This window comes from Gordionus sp. m RMFG-2023, chromosome 2 (assembly GCF_954871325.1).
Source record: "Gordionus sp. m RMFG-2023 chromosome 2, tfGorSpeb1-WG-v2, whole genome shotgun sequence".
In the NCBI taxonomy this organism is placed as follows: domain Eukaryota; kingdom Metazoa; phylum Nematomorpha; class Gordioida; order Chordodea; family Parachordodidae; genus Gordionus; species Gordionus sp. m RMFG-2023.
In genome coordinates, this window is record NC_088776.1 from 22,515,625 (window position 1) to 22,531,802 (window position 16,178).

The 16,178-nt window shown below is 28.5% G+C and overlaps 2 protein-coding genes across 2 annotated transcripts in view; one reads left to right on the forward strand and one right to left on the reverse strand.

The window, feature by feature from the left end:
- The window catches only part of LOC135925464 (probable serine/threonine-protein kinase DDB_G0268642), a 41,226-nt gene that overhangs the window by 13,946 nt on the left and 11,102 nt on the right, over positions 1-16,178 (reverse strand). The window lies entirely within an intron of this gene.
- On the forward strand, positions 34-13,126 carry LOC135925463 (hybrid signal transduction histidine kinase A-like). Its single transcript, XM_065460794.1, has 10 exons — positions 34-112; positions 153-224; positions 267-398; positions 445-520; positions 566-1,914; positions 2,096-2,197; positions 2,520-2,882; positions 4,840-4,961; positions 12,369-12,550; positions 12,742-13,126. Exons 1-10 carry the CDS (start codon positions 65-67, stop codon positions 13,002-13,004), a joined length of 2,709 nt encoding a protein of 902 aa, XP_065316866.1. The 5' UTR covers positions 34-64; the 3' UTR covers positions 13,005-13,126.

The window sequence follows — 16,178 nt, forward strand, 5'->3', positions numbered from 1 at the left end:
TATATAATTTGTTAGCTGTCATGATATGTTGATCTAAAATTTGACAACTTTTTTGGCGAAAAAAATGGATTCATTTATAACCTCTTCACATTCTAATCTAAATCCCTCTATGGTAACCAAATTTATAGTTTATTAATCTAAAATTTATATAGGATGAAAAATGTATTATGCATCCAAAATCTTTAGAGAAACCGATGATGCCTAATATTAAATTTAGTAAAAATGTAAGAGTATTTTATATATAAAAATATATATACTTAATAAAGATTTGGGAACATGTTAAAAATCAATATCCTGATGCAAAAATTTCTGAAATTAATCAAATTATTGGTCAAATGTGGCGAGATTTAAATATGAATGAAAAACAGGAATATTTTGATCGATATGAAATTGAAAAGGTCATTATATTATTCTATTTTAAATTATTAACCAATAATTTTACAGAATGAATATGAAAAAAATATGAAATTATACCAAAATTCTTCATCTTATCAATCATATTTGGCAATAAAGTTAAAAGGTATCTTGATAGCATATTACTTTTAAAAATCATTTATTTTATTAGAAGAATCAGATTTTAATAGTTCAATGATATCCTCTATGAATCAGGTTAATCCAAACAATCATTACAGTTCTTCACAGATCTTTGGAAATGGAGAATCAATGAATTCATCTATGACAGGAGTATATGGAATGTCACACCAATATAATAATCAAAATATTTTGAACACCGCTGATAATTTAACTTCTCGTTTAATGAATAATGACCATTTTATGGCAAATCAACCACCTTTTGCTACTCAAACAAGTAATGAATTTAATATACCCTTTTCACCATATACCACCAAATATATGGGGCCTATGCTGATAAATAATTCTGCATATATAAGTAATTCTCCAAAATTACAATCCCTTTCTTATGAATCTAAATTTCCCAACAATTATAATAATAGTATCCCTTTGCCACCTTCGCATCCAATAAATTATAATATTGCAAATCACCAACAACACATTCCACCTATTAATAATCCAATACATCTTAAAAACAGTAATCCAAATATACAGCCTAATAATTTTTATCAGCCATCTAGGCCACCTGGAGTGCCTCCATTTGTGCATAACCAGCAACATGGCAGTACTGACTCTAAGCTTAACAATATGATAGGCTCTATATATCCACATCCACCTTCTGAACCAATATTTATTCATCCTCAAGCCCCATCTTACATAAATTCTTATAATCAAAATGTACCACCAAACATAGCACATATTAATCAAAACCATTTTCAAGCTAATGCCCCTATAGAGTCCTTGCAATATTCACATCATCAACATCCACCCCCACCCCTTAATGCACCGCGACCTCAAGCTCCCAATATTTCACAATATCAAGCACACCCAATTGTTCCCACCATGCAGCAAATAAATTCACTACAATCTATTAGCTCAATGAATATAGGCAATCAAATAAATGTAGTTACTCCTTCATTAGAACGTATGCCTCACATGGCACCACCATTTCCTAATAGGCCTCTCTCCAATAATTTAGGCAGTAGCACCTATTTAACATCACATTTAACAATGAATAATGTGCCAACATCAGTTCATCTAAATAGCAGCCTTTTTACTGATGAGGGAATTAGTGATTTTGATTATGAAGATCTTCTGACCTCCTCTAACCCTACTCCCTTACCTCTTGGCTCAAACAATTCCAATTCTCAAACATACCTGATAGGGATAGATGATAGTTTTGAAAAATATTCAAAAAGAATTTCTAGTTACAGATTTAATAGGAATACAAGATTGATGCTTGAAATTTTTTCTGAAGTTTGTGTGCCAGATACTAGAACCATTGTGACTAGTCAAAGGATGGCTGTTCTTAAAAGGCAAGTTCTATCACTCAATTCTCATCAAGTAAATTTCAACTTTTTAATAAGTTTCAATTTTTGGCTTATATATAACTTATTAAATTATGCATTTACATTTTTTTCAGGTTAATTATGTTACTTTTTTCCTTTTTAAAGCTTAATACTGACTTTAATAATATTAATAGTTTAAAAAATCCAATAATTTTAACAATATATTATGCATTTAGAAAAAGCTTGAAACAGAATTAGATGACATCAAACAAAAATTTAAAATTAAAAAAGATTTGATCAAATCATCATCTGAAGCATTTCATAAAAAGCTTCAACAAGTAATCTCTAGGAAATGATTTATTTTATTAATGTCAAAAATAATAAGAATAAAGGTGTAGCAATACTACTTTTAAGACTCCAATGTGATATATGATAATATTGATTTGATTTTTAATAATAACTAAAATAAAAAGATTCATATATAATAAGGTGGATCAGCTAAGATAATTATCAGTTAAATTTTTATATAATAACCCAATATCGATTGTATAAATAATTTATTGGTCTATTATTTTGACAAATTGGGTTAGCACATTTAAAAGTAATTGATTTTGAAATTGTAGCAATTTCCTTATATTATGTATTACCATGATTGTTTAGAATTGTCAATTCAAGCCAATGGATGAAATGTATGGCCAAATAGTGATGAGAATGAGAGAACAATTCCAGAAGCAACTATCCAGTGAAAGGGAACTGCGGGAAATGGATACTAGGCCATCACTTTCTCAGTCTGACAGCATCATAATCCCCAGTCATCAATCGGAAGAGAATACTCATCACATTCAATTAGACTATTCTTCTAACAATGATGTTTCTACCAATCAAGATCAGTCATTACCTATCAAAAATAATATATCAGAACACAACCAAAATTTTAACAATAAAATGGAAATTCGAAATGAAATGGATGTTAACGAAGATGTAACCCAGTCTCACAACAATATATGTTTGATGCCAGGGGAGGTAAAAATTAACATAATTTAACGATTTATCTGAAATATATGCCATAATAGTATTTGATATTCTTTTAATTTAATAGATCATATCTAAAGTCTTTATCGAGATTCATTATTTTTTTAACCACTTTATTTTATATATTTTTTTTGTATTAAATAAATTTTATGATTTACATTTTAAAATTTTAATTTAAAAAAATTTTCTTTCTTGGAAAATATCATAATTATGAGTTAAAAACATTTTTAATAGAATTATAAAGATGATAAAGAATTATTAATATTTTAAATCTATCTTTATATTTAATCTAAAACATTATTTCAATTTACTTGAGGATATAAAAGAGACAACATTTATTGGAATATAATAATTAGTCAAGAGAAATCTGATTATTAATCAAAAAATGTTAAGAAGAGAAAATACTTAATAGAAATTTGAAAAATAAAAGAAGAGAAAATACTTGATAGAAATGAAAAATAAAAATATAAGGAGAAAAATAATGATTAAAAAGGATAAAAAGACAAGAAATATTTAAGATGAAAAAAAGGGGAAAAAATGATTAGAAATGAAAAAATAGAGAATTGAGGGGAAAATATAGAAATTATTTTAAAAAAGACAGGAATATTCAAAATATTAAAAAATCTATTTGCAAAAACTAGGGGTGTACTGATATCACTTTTTGGAGGTCGATCTGATCCAAAATTCCCAATATGAAATGCCAATTACCGATACGATATCATATTTAATTTTGTATTCTGTAAAGATACCAATGGTTTTAATTTGTAATATACTTTTTTAGAATAACATCTATAATTTAATTATACCATAACTTATGTCATTTAAATATATTATAATGATTATTCTATTGCAATTTTAAAAGTATATAAAATATTTTTATTGTTAAATAACTTTTATATAGTAAGTAACAACATTAATCTAATATACATAATAAGAATAAACAAATATATTATGAAATTTGAATAAATATTTAAAATAATATTTAACATTAATATATAGAAGATTTTTTTTAGAAATACCAAAATTTTCAATTTATCAGAAATCAGCCTGCGGTGATGGTTACTGTCAATATCACCAGTTTCATTAAAACAGATTCTGAAGAGATTATGTGCATTCTCTAATGCGCAAAAAAATAACAATATGGCAGAATGTTTATTAATTAATTATTATTATTAAAAAAATATAGATTTCGATTTTATTTATAAAAATAAATGATTTTAGATATTTAAAAAATTTATAATATTTTATTTTTGTTAAAGACGCCATTTTATATCGGATCGGAAAATTTTATAATATTGACCGATAACCGATATTTTAAAATAGGTGAAATAAATATCTGCCCGATCCGATAAAAAATATCGGTACATCCCTAGCAAAAACCATTACAGTCTCACCATAAATCATCTTGGTTCAATAAAAATTTATTCCATTATTAAATAATGTAGATGGTTTAATTTTTTTCTATTAATATTTACTGTTCTTTTCAAAATTTTCTATTACATTTTAAAATAAATTTCCCATGTAATATAATATAATGCTCATTTTTTATCATTTGGCTTAAAATTTTCTGAATTTTGAAGAAGAATTCTACTCTACAAATAACTCGACCTTCATCTGTTCGTAGTTTTTGTACTGCGCTATATATATCCTTGTTTTATTTACCACTAAACCCCTCATTCACAGTTAGCGCTTATTTGCAGGAAAGAATGCAAAATACAGCATGTTTTGTATTTATCGCCTCGAATTCACGTTATCTGTGAATGCAAGGTATTCCATATTGGAGACAACATATTTAGAATACATGCACACGTTTTTCCTAATGCATAATATGTCAATATATAATTACTATTCACTTTACAATAGCAAAAATTTCCTTTTTAATCTGGAAAACCTGTAATATTTAATCAGTCATATTACAATTCTATTTCTTTAATTTTTATAATTATAGGAATCTAATGAAGAACTTACTAATTGCAAACAAACTGATCTTATTTCATCTACCGATCCAATATGCTCTAACATAGGTGATCAAAATGCCCAAATAACCAACAGTTATGACAATACAAACAGGTTTTATAATCATATATTTATATAAATTTTCATAGAAATAATTATAATAATAATGAATTTTAAATTAAATCACATAACTCTTGGAAAGAGGGAAATCCCCCCCCCCTCCCCCATCCCCTCATACCAAATTTGACTGTTCATGTAAATATCATTTTAACCCTTTCACATTCGACATTTTTTCGATGAACAAAAATTTTAAATTAGTTAAACAAAAACAAAAATAACACATTTTCAACGTAAAAAATATATAGAATTATTAAATGTTGCCATTTGTCATGCATGGGATATTCTGTAAAAAAGATATACAATTTATTTTGAATGGAATAAAACAATTGTGATTTTTATTTAAACAGAGATATTTTACATTTTATACATTCAACTCTTAAATAATCATTTGTGCAGTTCTTACATCTTTGTCTGTTAGCCGCTGATTGCCTGTTTTATCAAATCTAATATCTGTTATTGGGTGAAAACTATTCAATCTCCTCTTTTTTTTATCAATCTTCAAAGTATGTCTACCTTCTTTTCTATCATTTTCTTTTTCAACCATTATCAATACTTTTGCTATCTGACCTTTAAATACTAGAAGAGATATATGTTTACTAATATTCTGTTTCATATGGCGTCTTTAGAATAACCATGAGTTTACTATACGGGACTAATAAATGAAAGAACACTCCATATATAAACGCTTCCATTTTATGTCAATTTTCTAGAGTTCAATCAACATATACTGGAGATTCACCCCGTCCATAGCACCTTTATAGTCTTGAACTATGGCCAGAATTTCGACATTATAAAAAGGTTAATCGGATACCGACCATCTTCTTGTTCGTGATTTGGGATTTATACCCATAAATTATGATATGGTTATAACCGATTTGTTATCAAACCATTTGTAAATTATAATATTATTAGAATCAACCTTATAATCAAGGAACCCTAATCCATTTTTTTATGATTTTATTATGAACCATATAGCATCCTGATAATTGATTAGATCTAAGGATCCCGACATGATAAAGCCATTATCTTTGAGAGTAACTTCTAATTTATACGAAGGGAAAAAAAATTTCCACTTTTATATAGGGAACCAGTTTTTAATAGTCGAATAACAATATCTCTACTAATTCCCATCATAGTTTTTTTATATTTGTGTGTATTCTTAAATATGAAATAAAAATTTAAGGTCCTCATCCTTTGCAAAGTCAGCCTCAGAAATATCTCCCTCTGAGTTATAGATGTTGGGGTCATCCTAAAAATTTATGGAAAAAATCTGCATATAAATGTAGAAAAAATTTTATTGAAAAGAAATTTAAACTTTCTTAACTTTTTGCAAATATTATAGGAACTTGCTAAATGAAAATAACCAATAATACACAATGTTTTCTATATTATATTTTCAATATTTAATAAAAAAAACATTTAGGGGAATAATTGCATTAGAAAATCCCAATGTTACCTATTGGCATTTCCTTTAATATTAAATACTAGTAATAATATATAATAAAAACATTATATACCTTTGATTTATATATATATATCTATATAGAATGGTTATATATTAAAAGTGTAAAATACTGAATTTTGAACATTAAATATTGTTTTGTTAATTAATATATCTAAGTAGCAAACATTGACTTTTTAAATATAAAAATAAATTAATTAAAAATTTTGATGACAAATGATCTTGCTGGGCGTTAAAGTGTTAAGCTATAAATAGTTCTCCCATAATCCTCACCCCACCTCACTCTCCCTAAAAAATGTATACAAAAAGAAAGGATTTGAAAGAAAAATTATAACCTTAAATAACGGCTATAATTCAAAATTTTTAGAAAAAACATTTTAACAAAAAAAAGCGGAAACCCAAAATTATTTTTATAAAAATCTAATATAGCCAAAGGCTTACACTAAGTTCACTTTAAGATCTTCAACAAAATTTTTGTGGAAAAAATTCATCTAATAGTGGTCCCCTCTTAGAAAAATCCTGGATATGCCAGTGACTCCGAGGTACTTAGGGATATTATAATTTTGTAAATTTATGTATATTTTCTCAAATACAAATTTTTAAAACTAAAGGTAATACTTTAATATCATATTGGTTAGAATATGAATTAAAGAAATATTAGATAAATAAATTGTAGATTAATTTATGTAAAATTTTCTCATTTTTTAATTGTATAAAATAAATTATTAAAATGTTGTTTTTTTATAGAGGTGGGGGGGGGGGGTATCATAAATTTATTCGGAGGTGCTTCCTCAAGTATCCCTAATATGTATGCCTTGGTATTAAAATTTTTTAGCTTCATTAAAAATCACTTAATATTAGTGCTTGTGAACGTTATTTCTAAAAAGAAACGCCTTACTACTCGTTACCTTGTGAAAAATGGAACGTGTTACTTACTATTTTTAAAAAGTAACGTTACTTATTACTTAAAAATACTGTTTTATAAAAATTTTCTTTTTATTTATTTTTAGGGCTGCACTATTTTTTACTGGAATTTAATGTTGGGTCGATTTTTATAAACGTTATGATTAAGATTTTGAATAATATTATTTAAGTCTCAAGATTTGGCAAATAGGGATATAAACCTTTCTGCCATCTATAAGTAAAATCTTCATTTTACATAATATTATTTTGGCTAAAATCTTAATCGGGTCTTTTTTAAAGATCGACTCAAATCGGGCAGTTTAACAACACAATTGAAATATAAATGACCTGGTTATAAATGTGTATATTTCATAATTGACACAAGATTAAGAGATATTTTTAATACATAACCAAACCATCTTGGAATATTAATAATACTTGAAAATATGTTATCAAACAAAAATATCTTAAGGAGGGGTTGACAGCGACAAAAAAAATTAGGCTATATTTTGGATCGGCAAACCCGATTCTATTTTGAATTTTAAATCGCCCGATTTAAAATTCTTCCTTATAATAATTTTGTTTTGTAGCAACTTGTAATGTTATATCGATATTCCAAGATGTTTATGCATGTTACTAATCTTATGCCACTTCTGAAATATACACATTCAAAATTAGTTCATTTAAATATCGGTATAACACTATTTATTTTTAACAACCATTGATTTTCAAAATTTTGTCTGATGAATAACACATTCGCTGTGCTAAACACGATCAACTGGCACAGAGGATTGGAGGGTTGTTTAATTTAATAACATTTTTAAGTGGTGGAATTTATTAAAAATACTTAAAGAATTTTTTTTTTTAACTAATTTGAGAATTAGGGCCCTTAATTTTCTTTATTGGTGTAACTATATTTATGACAGTATTGGTTTTGGCCTGAAGCATAATTTTTAACAATTAATAAACTATCAGATTGTTATCTAATTAATATTAAATTAATTAAGATATATAATTTATATTCTCTAATATTATAATTTTTTTATTAATGGTATACATTTATTATCTAATTTGTTCTAATAAATTTAATATATTTAAAAATGTTTGAAAAATATATAATAATACTATTAAAAAAAAGAACGGAGATGGTGTGACGCAGGGAAACAAAAATGAAAAAGGGAAGTAAGCGTTGTCTATGATAGCTCTTTGGCTAGAAGGCTACCATAGAAACTGATATAATTAGCTTTGTGAATCGCTATGGATAATCGTTGACGAAGAAAAAAACCCTCTCGGGGTTCTTCTGAGAGTTTGCTGATTTGTGATCCTAATTTTTTGAAAAATGCTAAGGCGAGTTTGCCAAAGGTGCCAAGAGTGGTTGATATGATTGGGATGAAGCAATGATCGTTTATTATTTCTGTGTATTTAGAAATTTTAAGTTGTTCCTTCTGGTCAAGGATGTTGATGGCGTGGTTGGATGGGGCCAAGGGGTCAATACAGGAATAGTCCCATACCAAAAGTTGGCCTCTCCTCCATGGAATTTGAGAGATCCCATCAGGACGTTTACCGTCAGATCTAAAAAGACCCTAACGTGGAAGGAATTTGGGCGGATTTCAGAGCATGTTGGATGATTGTATTACATTGCTTGTGTCTGATGAATCGTCCATTGCAGGAGCGACAATGTAAACTATGTCTACCCTTCGAGTCAACTGGCGAGTTGCACCCAGAGCAGATGTGGGGGTGAGTGATGGAACAATTTAGACGAATGCCGATGGCATGGGTAAATTCATTGTTGGATAGTTGAAGCTGAAGATTGGTAGATGGGATGGCCTCAAGAAACTCATGTCCCGTACCATTGAGCAAGGAAGAGAATAGGGTGCGGTCGGTAGATTGCATGCTAGATAAGAGAGTTTCAACGCAGCGAGCAACCACTGGTGCATCCCAGTCTTTCTGTTTATGGGTTGTGGGGGGATGAGAATCAGCATTGATCCTTGTTTTCCAAATATCCATAGCCACGATTAAGGAAAGGTCTTCTTTAGAATTATGGGCGGAGGTTATTGGCTTTGTCAAGAGACTACTCGATATGAAAGTAGTTGTTGCTAAGTCAAGTGGAGATCTGATGCCGAGACCACCAAATTTGGTTGGAAGAGTTGCTTGGGCCCAAGCAGTTTCGTTGAATCTGATATTTACTATTTTTTCGGTTAAGTCCTTTATTCCTTTTTCGTAAGTTTGGAGAGGAATAGGATATTTAAAAATTGGTGTTGACCGAAGTGCGTAAAGAATCCTTGGTATAAAAAAGAAATTTTTTAGCAAAAAAAAGATTTTATAAAAAATGTCAATTATTTCTTCAGATAATTTAATTCTGCCCTGGCCCCAGTATGAAATATTAGTAAATAGGTCGATCGAGTCTTGGCTTCAGTTATGGGACGCATCAATGAGATTAAAAAACTGACCGACCGAGCCAGAGAACAAGGACCTGATAATGGTGAGTTAAGGTGCTGAGGCATTCGTTATTCCAACGTTGGATACTTACTAGTAAAGATTCAGAGGGGAAACCGATTAGAGCCATCGATTTAAAGGACGCATATCTTCAAATGACCGTGGAGCCAGAGGCCTAAGAATATTTGGTCTTCTCGACACATGAGGGATATTTTCGATACCTTGGACTTTCGTGCGCACCAAATATTTTCCAGCGTTTCATAGATAATATTTTGAAAAACTACTTGATGACTGGAGTATATCTGAACAATATAATTGTCTCCGGCAAAAATGATGCCGAATATCTGGCTAATCTAAAAATAGTATTCGGGAGGCTGGGTGAATTAGGTCACAAAGTCAAATTTGAAAAAGTTCAATTTTTACGGAATTCTATTTCATTTTTATGTCGTTATCAACTAGGGTGCATCCAAGTGAGCAAAAGGTAAAAGCAATCCAGGCCACGCCTAATCCAAAGAATGTTCATCAGTTACTTGGTTTTGTCATGTATCATGAATATCAGCAGAAGAAACTTTAATACCATACAATGCTCCTTTGATTTTGGAGTGTGATGCTTCAGATACAGGGCTTGGAGCAGTATTACTTCATCAAGTTTCCCAAAACGAGGAGAAACCCATCGCATTTATACCTCGGATGTTGTTACAGTCTGAAAAACAGTATGCTCCAATTGATATGAAAGCGAGGGCACTGCTGTTCGGAATGGAAAAATTCCATAATTTTATTTACGATCTAAGTTTTGTACTTCGGACAGACTTGAAACAGTTGTTAGGGAAAAAGAGGGATATTCCCAAGACATTAAACAATAGTCTTACTCGTTGGGCCTGGAAAATGGCTGCGTAAAATTTTAACAGAATACAAACCGGGTCATGTGAATCTTATAGCCTTATCTAGGTTATGTTCCGCAATATTATATTGAATTGAAATACAAAACACTTATTGGCGCTTCTTAATATCAATTTAGAAGATATGCAGGTTTCAGAATAAAACCTGCTCAGGAATTCGGTACAAGATCCGATACTAAAACGAGTGACACGACATATTGAACAAGGTTGGAGAGGTTTTGATTGGAAGGAAGAACAGGATCTAGTAATTTTTCATTCCCAGCGAGAAGAACTAACAGTAGACAGAGGAATAGGCGAACGGAATGGTAGATTGATAATTCCAACTAAACTTAGGAATGCAGTGGAGACACTACTTCGGGGAGGAATAAACGCGATGAAATCTATTTTTCGGTTGTATTGTTGGTCGCCTAAATGTAAAGAGGTAATCGAACGGTATATAAAGCTTTGTGTTAGATGTCAAAAAAATCGACCTAACGTAATGGAGTTACCCTTATACTCATCGAATATTACTAAAGAGCCATGGGAACGTATACATTGAAATTTTGTAGGACCGGTTGACTCTCTATATTAATTTATTAATTAGTGTGATTAGATTTATGTTCAAATTTGGCAAAGGTAGACCTGATGAGAAGCACATCAACGTAGGAGATAATAACGAGATTAACAAAGTGGTTTGCTACCTTTGGGTAACTGAAAATGGACCTCAATTTATTTCTACAAAATTTAAGCTATATTGTGGAAAAAACAATCTGCCACATTCGTTCAACACCACATCCGAAGACAAATGGGCAGGGGGAACGCGGACCTTGAAAGGAAGGTATTATGAAATCAATTAATGACCCGCAAGAAGCAATGACTTAAACGGTAGCAGCGTATAGCCTGGGAGAACATAGTTCGACGGGTAGGTCTCGCCAGCGATGATTATGTTCGGCAGTCAGATAAGAAATAGTTTAGATTGGGCTGGACCAAAGGTGGAAAATGAGATAAATAAATCTAATGATAAACAAAGTCGAGAATATGATACATATTCCAGTGTTAGGGAATTTGACGTTGGTCAACATGTATGGATAAGGAAACTCCATTAAGGGTTTGGGAAAAGGAATAGTTTTAGATAAGAAGGGATTATATTTAGTAATATAGATGCCAGATCGCTACTGCACAAACACAGTTAAAGGGCCATGTGTTAACAGATACTACTGAACGGGTGTTGGTAGGCAGCGACCAGAAGGAGTGGGATGAGACCCCAAGACGTGGGTGGACACACAAGCCACCAAAACGAATTTGAAAAGATGTAGACGTTCTTCTCAATTAATAAAGTGGAAATGTAGTAATGTAGAAATATATTGTAATATACTATTTATTAATTATGAATCATTATATTCGTCACTTAGATGTGGTTGTAATGATTAGATATATATATTTATGATTAAAATATGGATGAGGTTAACTACCATCAGATTTAATTATAATTTCCTCAGTTGATTCCATATGATTAACAACCTTGTGAATATATATATTAAAGAATGAATAAACCTGTGCCTGTATAGTTTAGTTACCTTTTGAAACTAGTAACGAATAGCATTCCTTTTCCTCAAAAAGTAACTACATTACTTTCATCTTTGTTACTTTACAGCACTATTTAATATTAAATATAATATATAAAAAATATTAAAATATTCTTTTCTACGATTTATATGCTAGTTGTTCAGGTAATGAAGAGACAAATGATGGAAATGGAGATAGTATAGGAACAAATTACTTTGAAACTCATACAAATTTTACCAATTTTACTGAGGACATTAATAGCACAACGCATAGGAGTGTAGAACATGTTGAGGTCTCAAGCAATGAAACTTACTCTGGTGTTGTTAACAGTCCTAGAGGTTAATATATGACTATGTAATTTGAATGAATGCCATTATAAAGATAAAAAATAACTTATTCATTGTATATAGTAAACCCGATTAACGTTTAAAATTTATGCTTCCATGAGAAAGTTTGAACTGGATTTTTACTATATTTTTTGCTAAAGTTTTTTCTAATATTTTTTCTTTTGCATATTTCATTCTATCAGATAACGAAAACGAGAAAGAGGTATGTGATAGTAGTAGTTCTACTAATGTTGGTATAAACATCGGGCAATGTTCTGGATCATACAACACCTATAATACTTATGCACAAGATTCTTCAACTTTAACAGAAGACATAGTCGATTCAACTTCATATGTTAATGTTATGAGTCATGATCCGAGTTCCCATAATATGTCATACATGGCTAACACTTCGCTCGAAAGTGAAGAGAACCATCAATCTCCTTCAACTACGGATAATTTATAGACTTATTTTTACATTTAAATATAACATATTTTTATATTGTTATGTTTATTTTAATTTAAATATAACCTATTATTATATTGTTATGTTTATTTTAATTTAAATTATTTTATATATCATTTTTTATGTGAAAATAATAGAAAACTGATTTTTGTATTTTATGTAAAATTTAATAAATTTACTTGATAAATATTTTTAATTGTTTTTTTAAGATAAAATTTTAATTTTTATAATGATTTATTTTTTGACTATCGGGTTCAAAAATCGCGAATGTGGCATCGTAATATAAAAAACAAAAAAACGGTTTTTTCAGATATAAAAAAGACCAAAAAACAAATCAAAATAACATGTTATTTTAGAAATTTTGAAACACTTAAAAATTAAATTTATAAAATGAATTTTCTTATCAAAAATAAGCTCATCGATTGCTGCACTACGTTTGCGTTCTCGCTCTGTTTCACAGAGAAAAAAACTCGTTGGCATATAGCCTAACAGGACAATTGTTATTATTAGAGCTAAGAATTATTGAATAAAAATATTAAATAAGCTAGCGATAATAAAAATAATAGGTATTTTGTTTATGCTAAAATACATAGTCTATATTTCATTTTATGCCTCAATTAGAATAATTAATTGCTCTCTGTGTAACAGATTGAAAAAACTATTGAAAATATTGAGAATAAATTGATTTAGTGATGTAAATTATTTTATTTATAAGAATGTGTTTATTACACTGAAAAAGAGTTTATGATCACTCATCAGACAAATAAAAAATTGTGGGGTCTGATTTAAACTACTCTCTACTACGCATTTGTTTTGGATATCTGTTGCATTCTAAAGAAATGAAAAGGGGCATAGATTTTTTATCATATTTTTATAGATTTAAAACCCCTTTAATATTGTTAATAGATATATAATTAATGTTGAAAATGAATATTACGAGTTATAATTAAAAAAATAAATAAAAGCTAATGATTTAATTTAAATATAATCGAAATGTTTAAATTTATTGGAAAAAATATTGTTTTATTGTGATTTGTTGTATTAAAAATAATACGATTTTAATAACTTTTTTAAGTAAATAATTATCTTTACATTTTATATAATGGAGGTGGGCCAAAGCTAAAAAAAATAAAGTTTCAAATAATGGGGGAAGGGCCTAGACAACAAGATGCCTTTTAATGTTCTTATAAATGTCGTTATTTCTTTTCAGTGTCTATATTGTTAATCCTTTCATATTTACTATTTAAGAGATTTATTCTAAGTAGATAAATATGGAAATGGCAATAAATAAAATGAAAATAAAATAAAAGCAATGAATGAAATTATTTATTATCTTTAAATATTATGTAAAATCTGTCAAATAAAATTGAATTATGATGTGGACCTTAGAGAACTGCAAAGTAATTTTTTCGCAACCCGAGCCCGAATTTAAAAATTTTTTTCGTCCGAGCCCGAGCACACATTTTTTAGTCCAACCCGACCCGAGCCCGACCCGAATAAAATTTTGCAATTTAAGTTTTAATATTATAATAACCAAAAAAAAAATTATGTGTATTTATTCAGTTCAGCCACCTTAAATAAAAGTTTATTTGACGGCCATAATCATTAAGTTGCATTTTATTAAATTTGTAAAAAATATTATAAAACGATTAATATACAAGCGAATTTAAAAATTATAACGATTATATAATACAATAAGCATCATTTATGCGAATATAAATATGATATAAAAGTTAATAAATATATAAAAAATTTAATGAACATATATTATATTGACCTCATCAATATTATTATCAAAATTATCACAAAGTGAATTTATGATATATAAATAAAGAGGCGTCCAGTTTATCTGACTTTAAACGAGTCCTTCTCTCCTCAAAGGCCCTACCAGCAGCTGAAAACGCCCTTTCACTGCTAGCCGACGAAGCAGGGATAGCCAGGAATTTAAGAGTTAAAATATCTAACCTGTTGTTATTGAATTATATACATAAATAAATTTGCATATTATACAAATGACATAATTAAGCTTTTCTTTATTTTCATCATATTATAAATGAAAATTTCTTCCATACATCGGATTTTCCATTAAGATTCTCCCTTACTTCATACTCTTTTGTCTTAATCTTTTCACCAATTCTTTTTAATTTTGCATCCATTGAGATAATTTTTTTAATATGGCTGTGTCTAAAATCTAAAAAAAATATTTAAAATGACTTTAATCAATTAGATTGAAATAAACAGAGTTGGGCAGTACTGCGAATACTTGTATCTAAGATACATGATACAATATCCCTTTATATCTTGTACTCAGTATATTTTGACATTTTTAATAAGATACTAATATCTGTATCTAAGATCCTTAATTCTGAAAAGAATCTTGTATCTTTTTCATTTTTTTTTGAAAAAAGATACAGATACAGATTCTTTTTAATATTCATGTTTTAAATTTTACATATCACAGTATACATCTTATTTTCTTTGAGAATCTTGTATTAATTTCCTAATTTTTTTCTGCCATATTTAAAATATTGACAACCAAAATTAGCTGGAAAATTTACAACTCATATTAAGGTAGATAGATAAAAAATAATAATACCAAAACGAAATAAGTTAAGATTATATTTTATATATAAATGTAACTTAGAATATCATTACCAATTTTTTTTAATTTCTAGCATGATTAACATTTATGGTAGTGAAATGTAAATTATAGAAATAAGTTCCCCTGAATCAAATCCCAATCTTAAATTTTATATGGAAATTTTTTAAAACAAATGTTAAAAAAGACAATGTATAGGCTAGATAAATAATAAATAATGAATAAAACTTATCTTTAGTACATAAAATATGTCTTATCTTGTAATTCACGGAAAACACACAATTTAGTGATAAAATAGTTTGGTATCCGGTTGTTAGGTTTATAAAATAATAATTAATAATGACATGACATGACATGTTAATAAGATTGACATTTTAATCCTAAAATGTGATTAATATTAAATAATATGATTTTATAATTAATATTATAAATTATACTTACTATTTAAGATATTAATATTATTATTTATTTTTGGGTCGGGTCGGGCTACGGACAGCCCTTGCAGTTCTCTAGTGGACCTTCTAAAAATATTAACTAAATTATATCAAAATTTTAGTCCTGACCCGGGGTTAAAA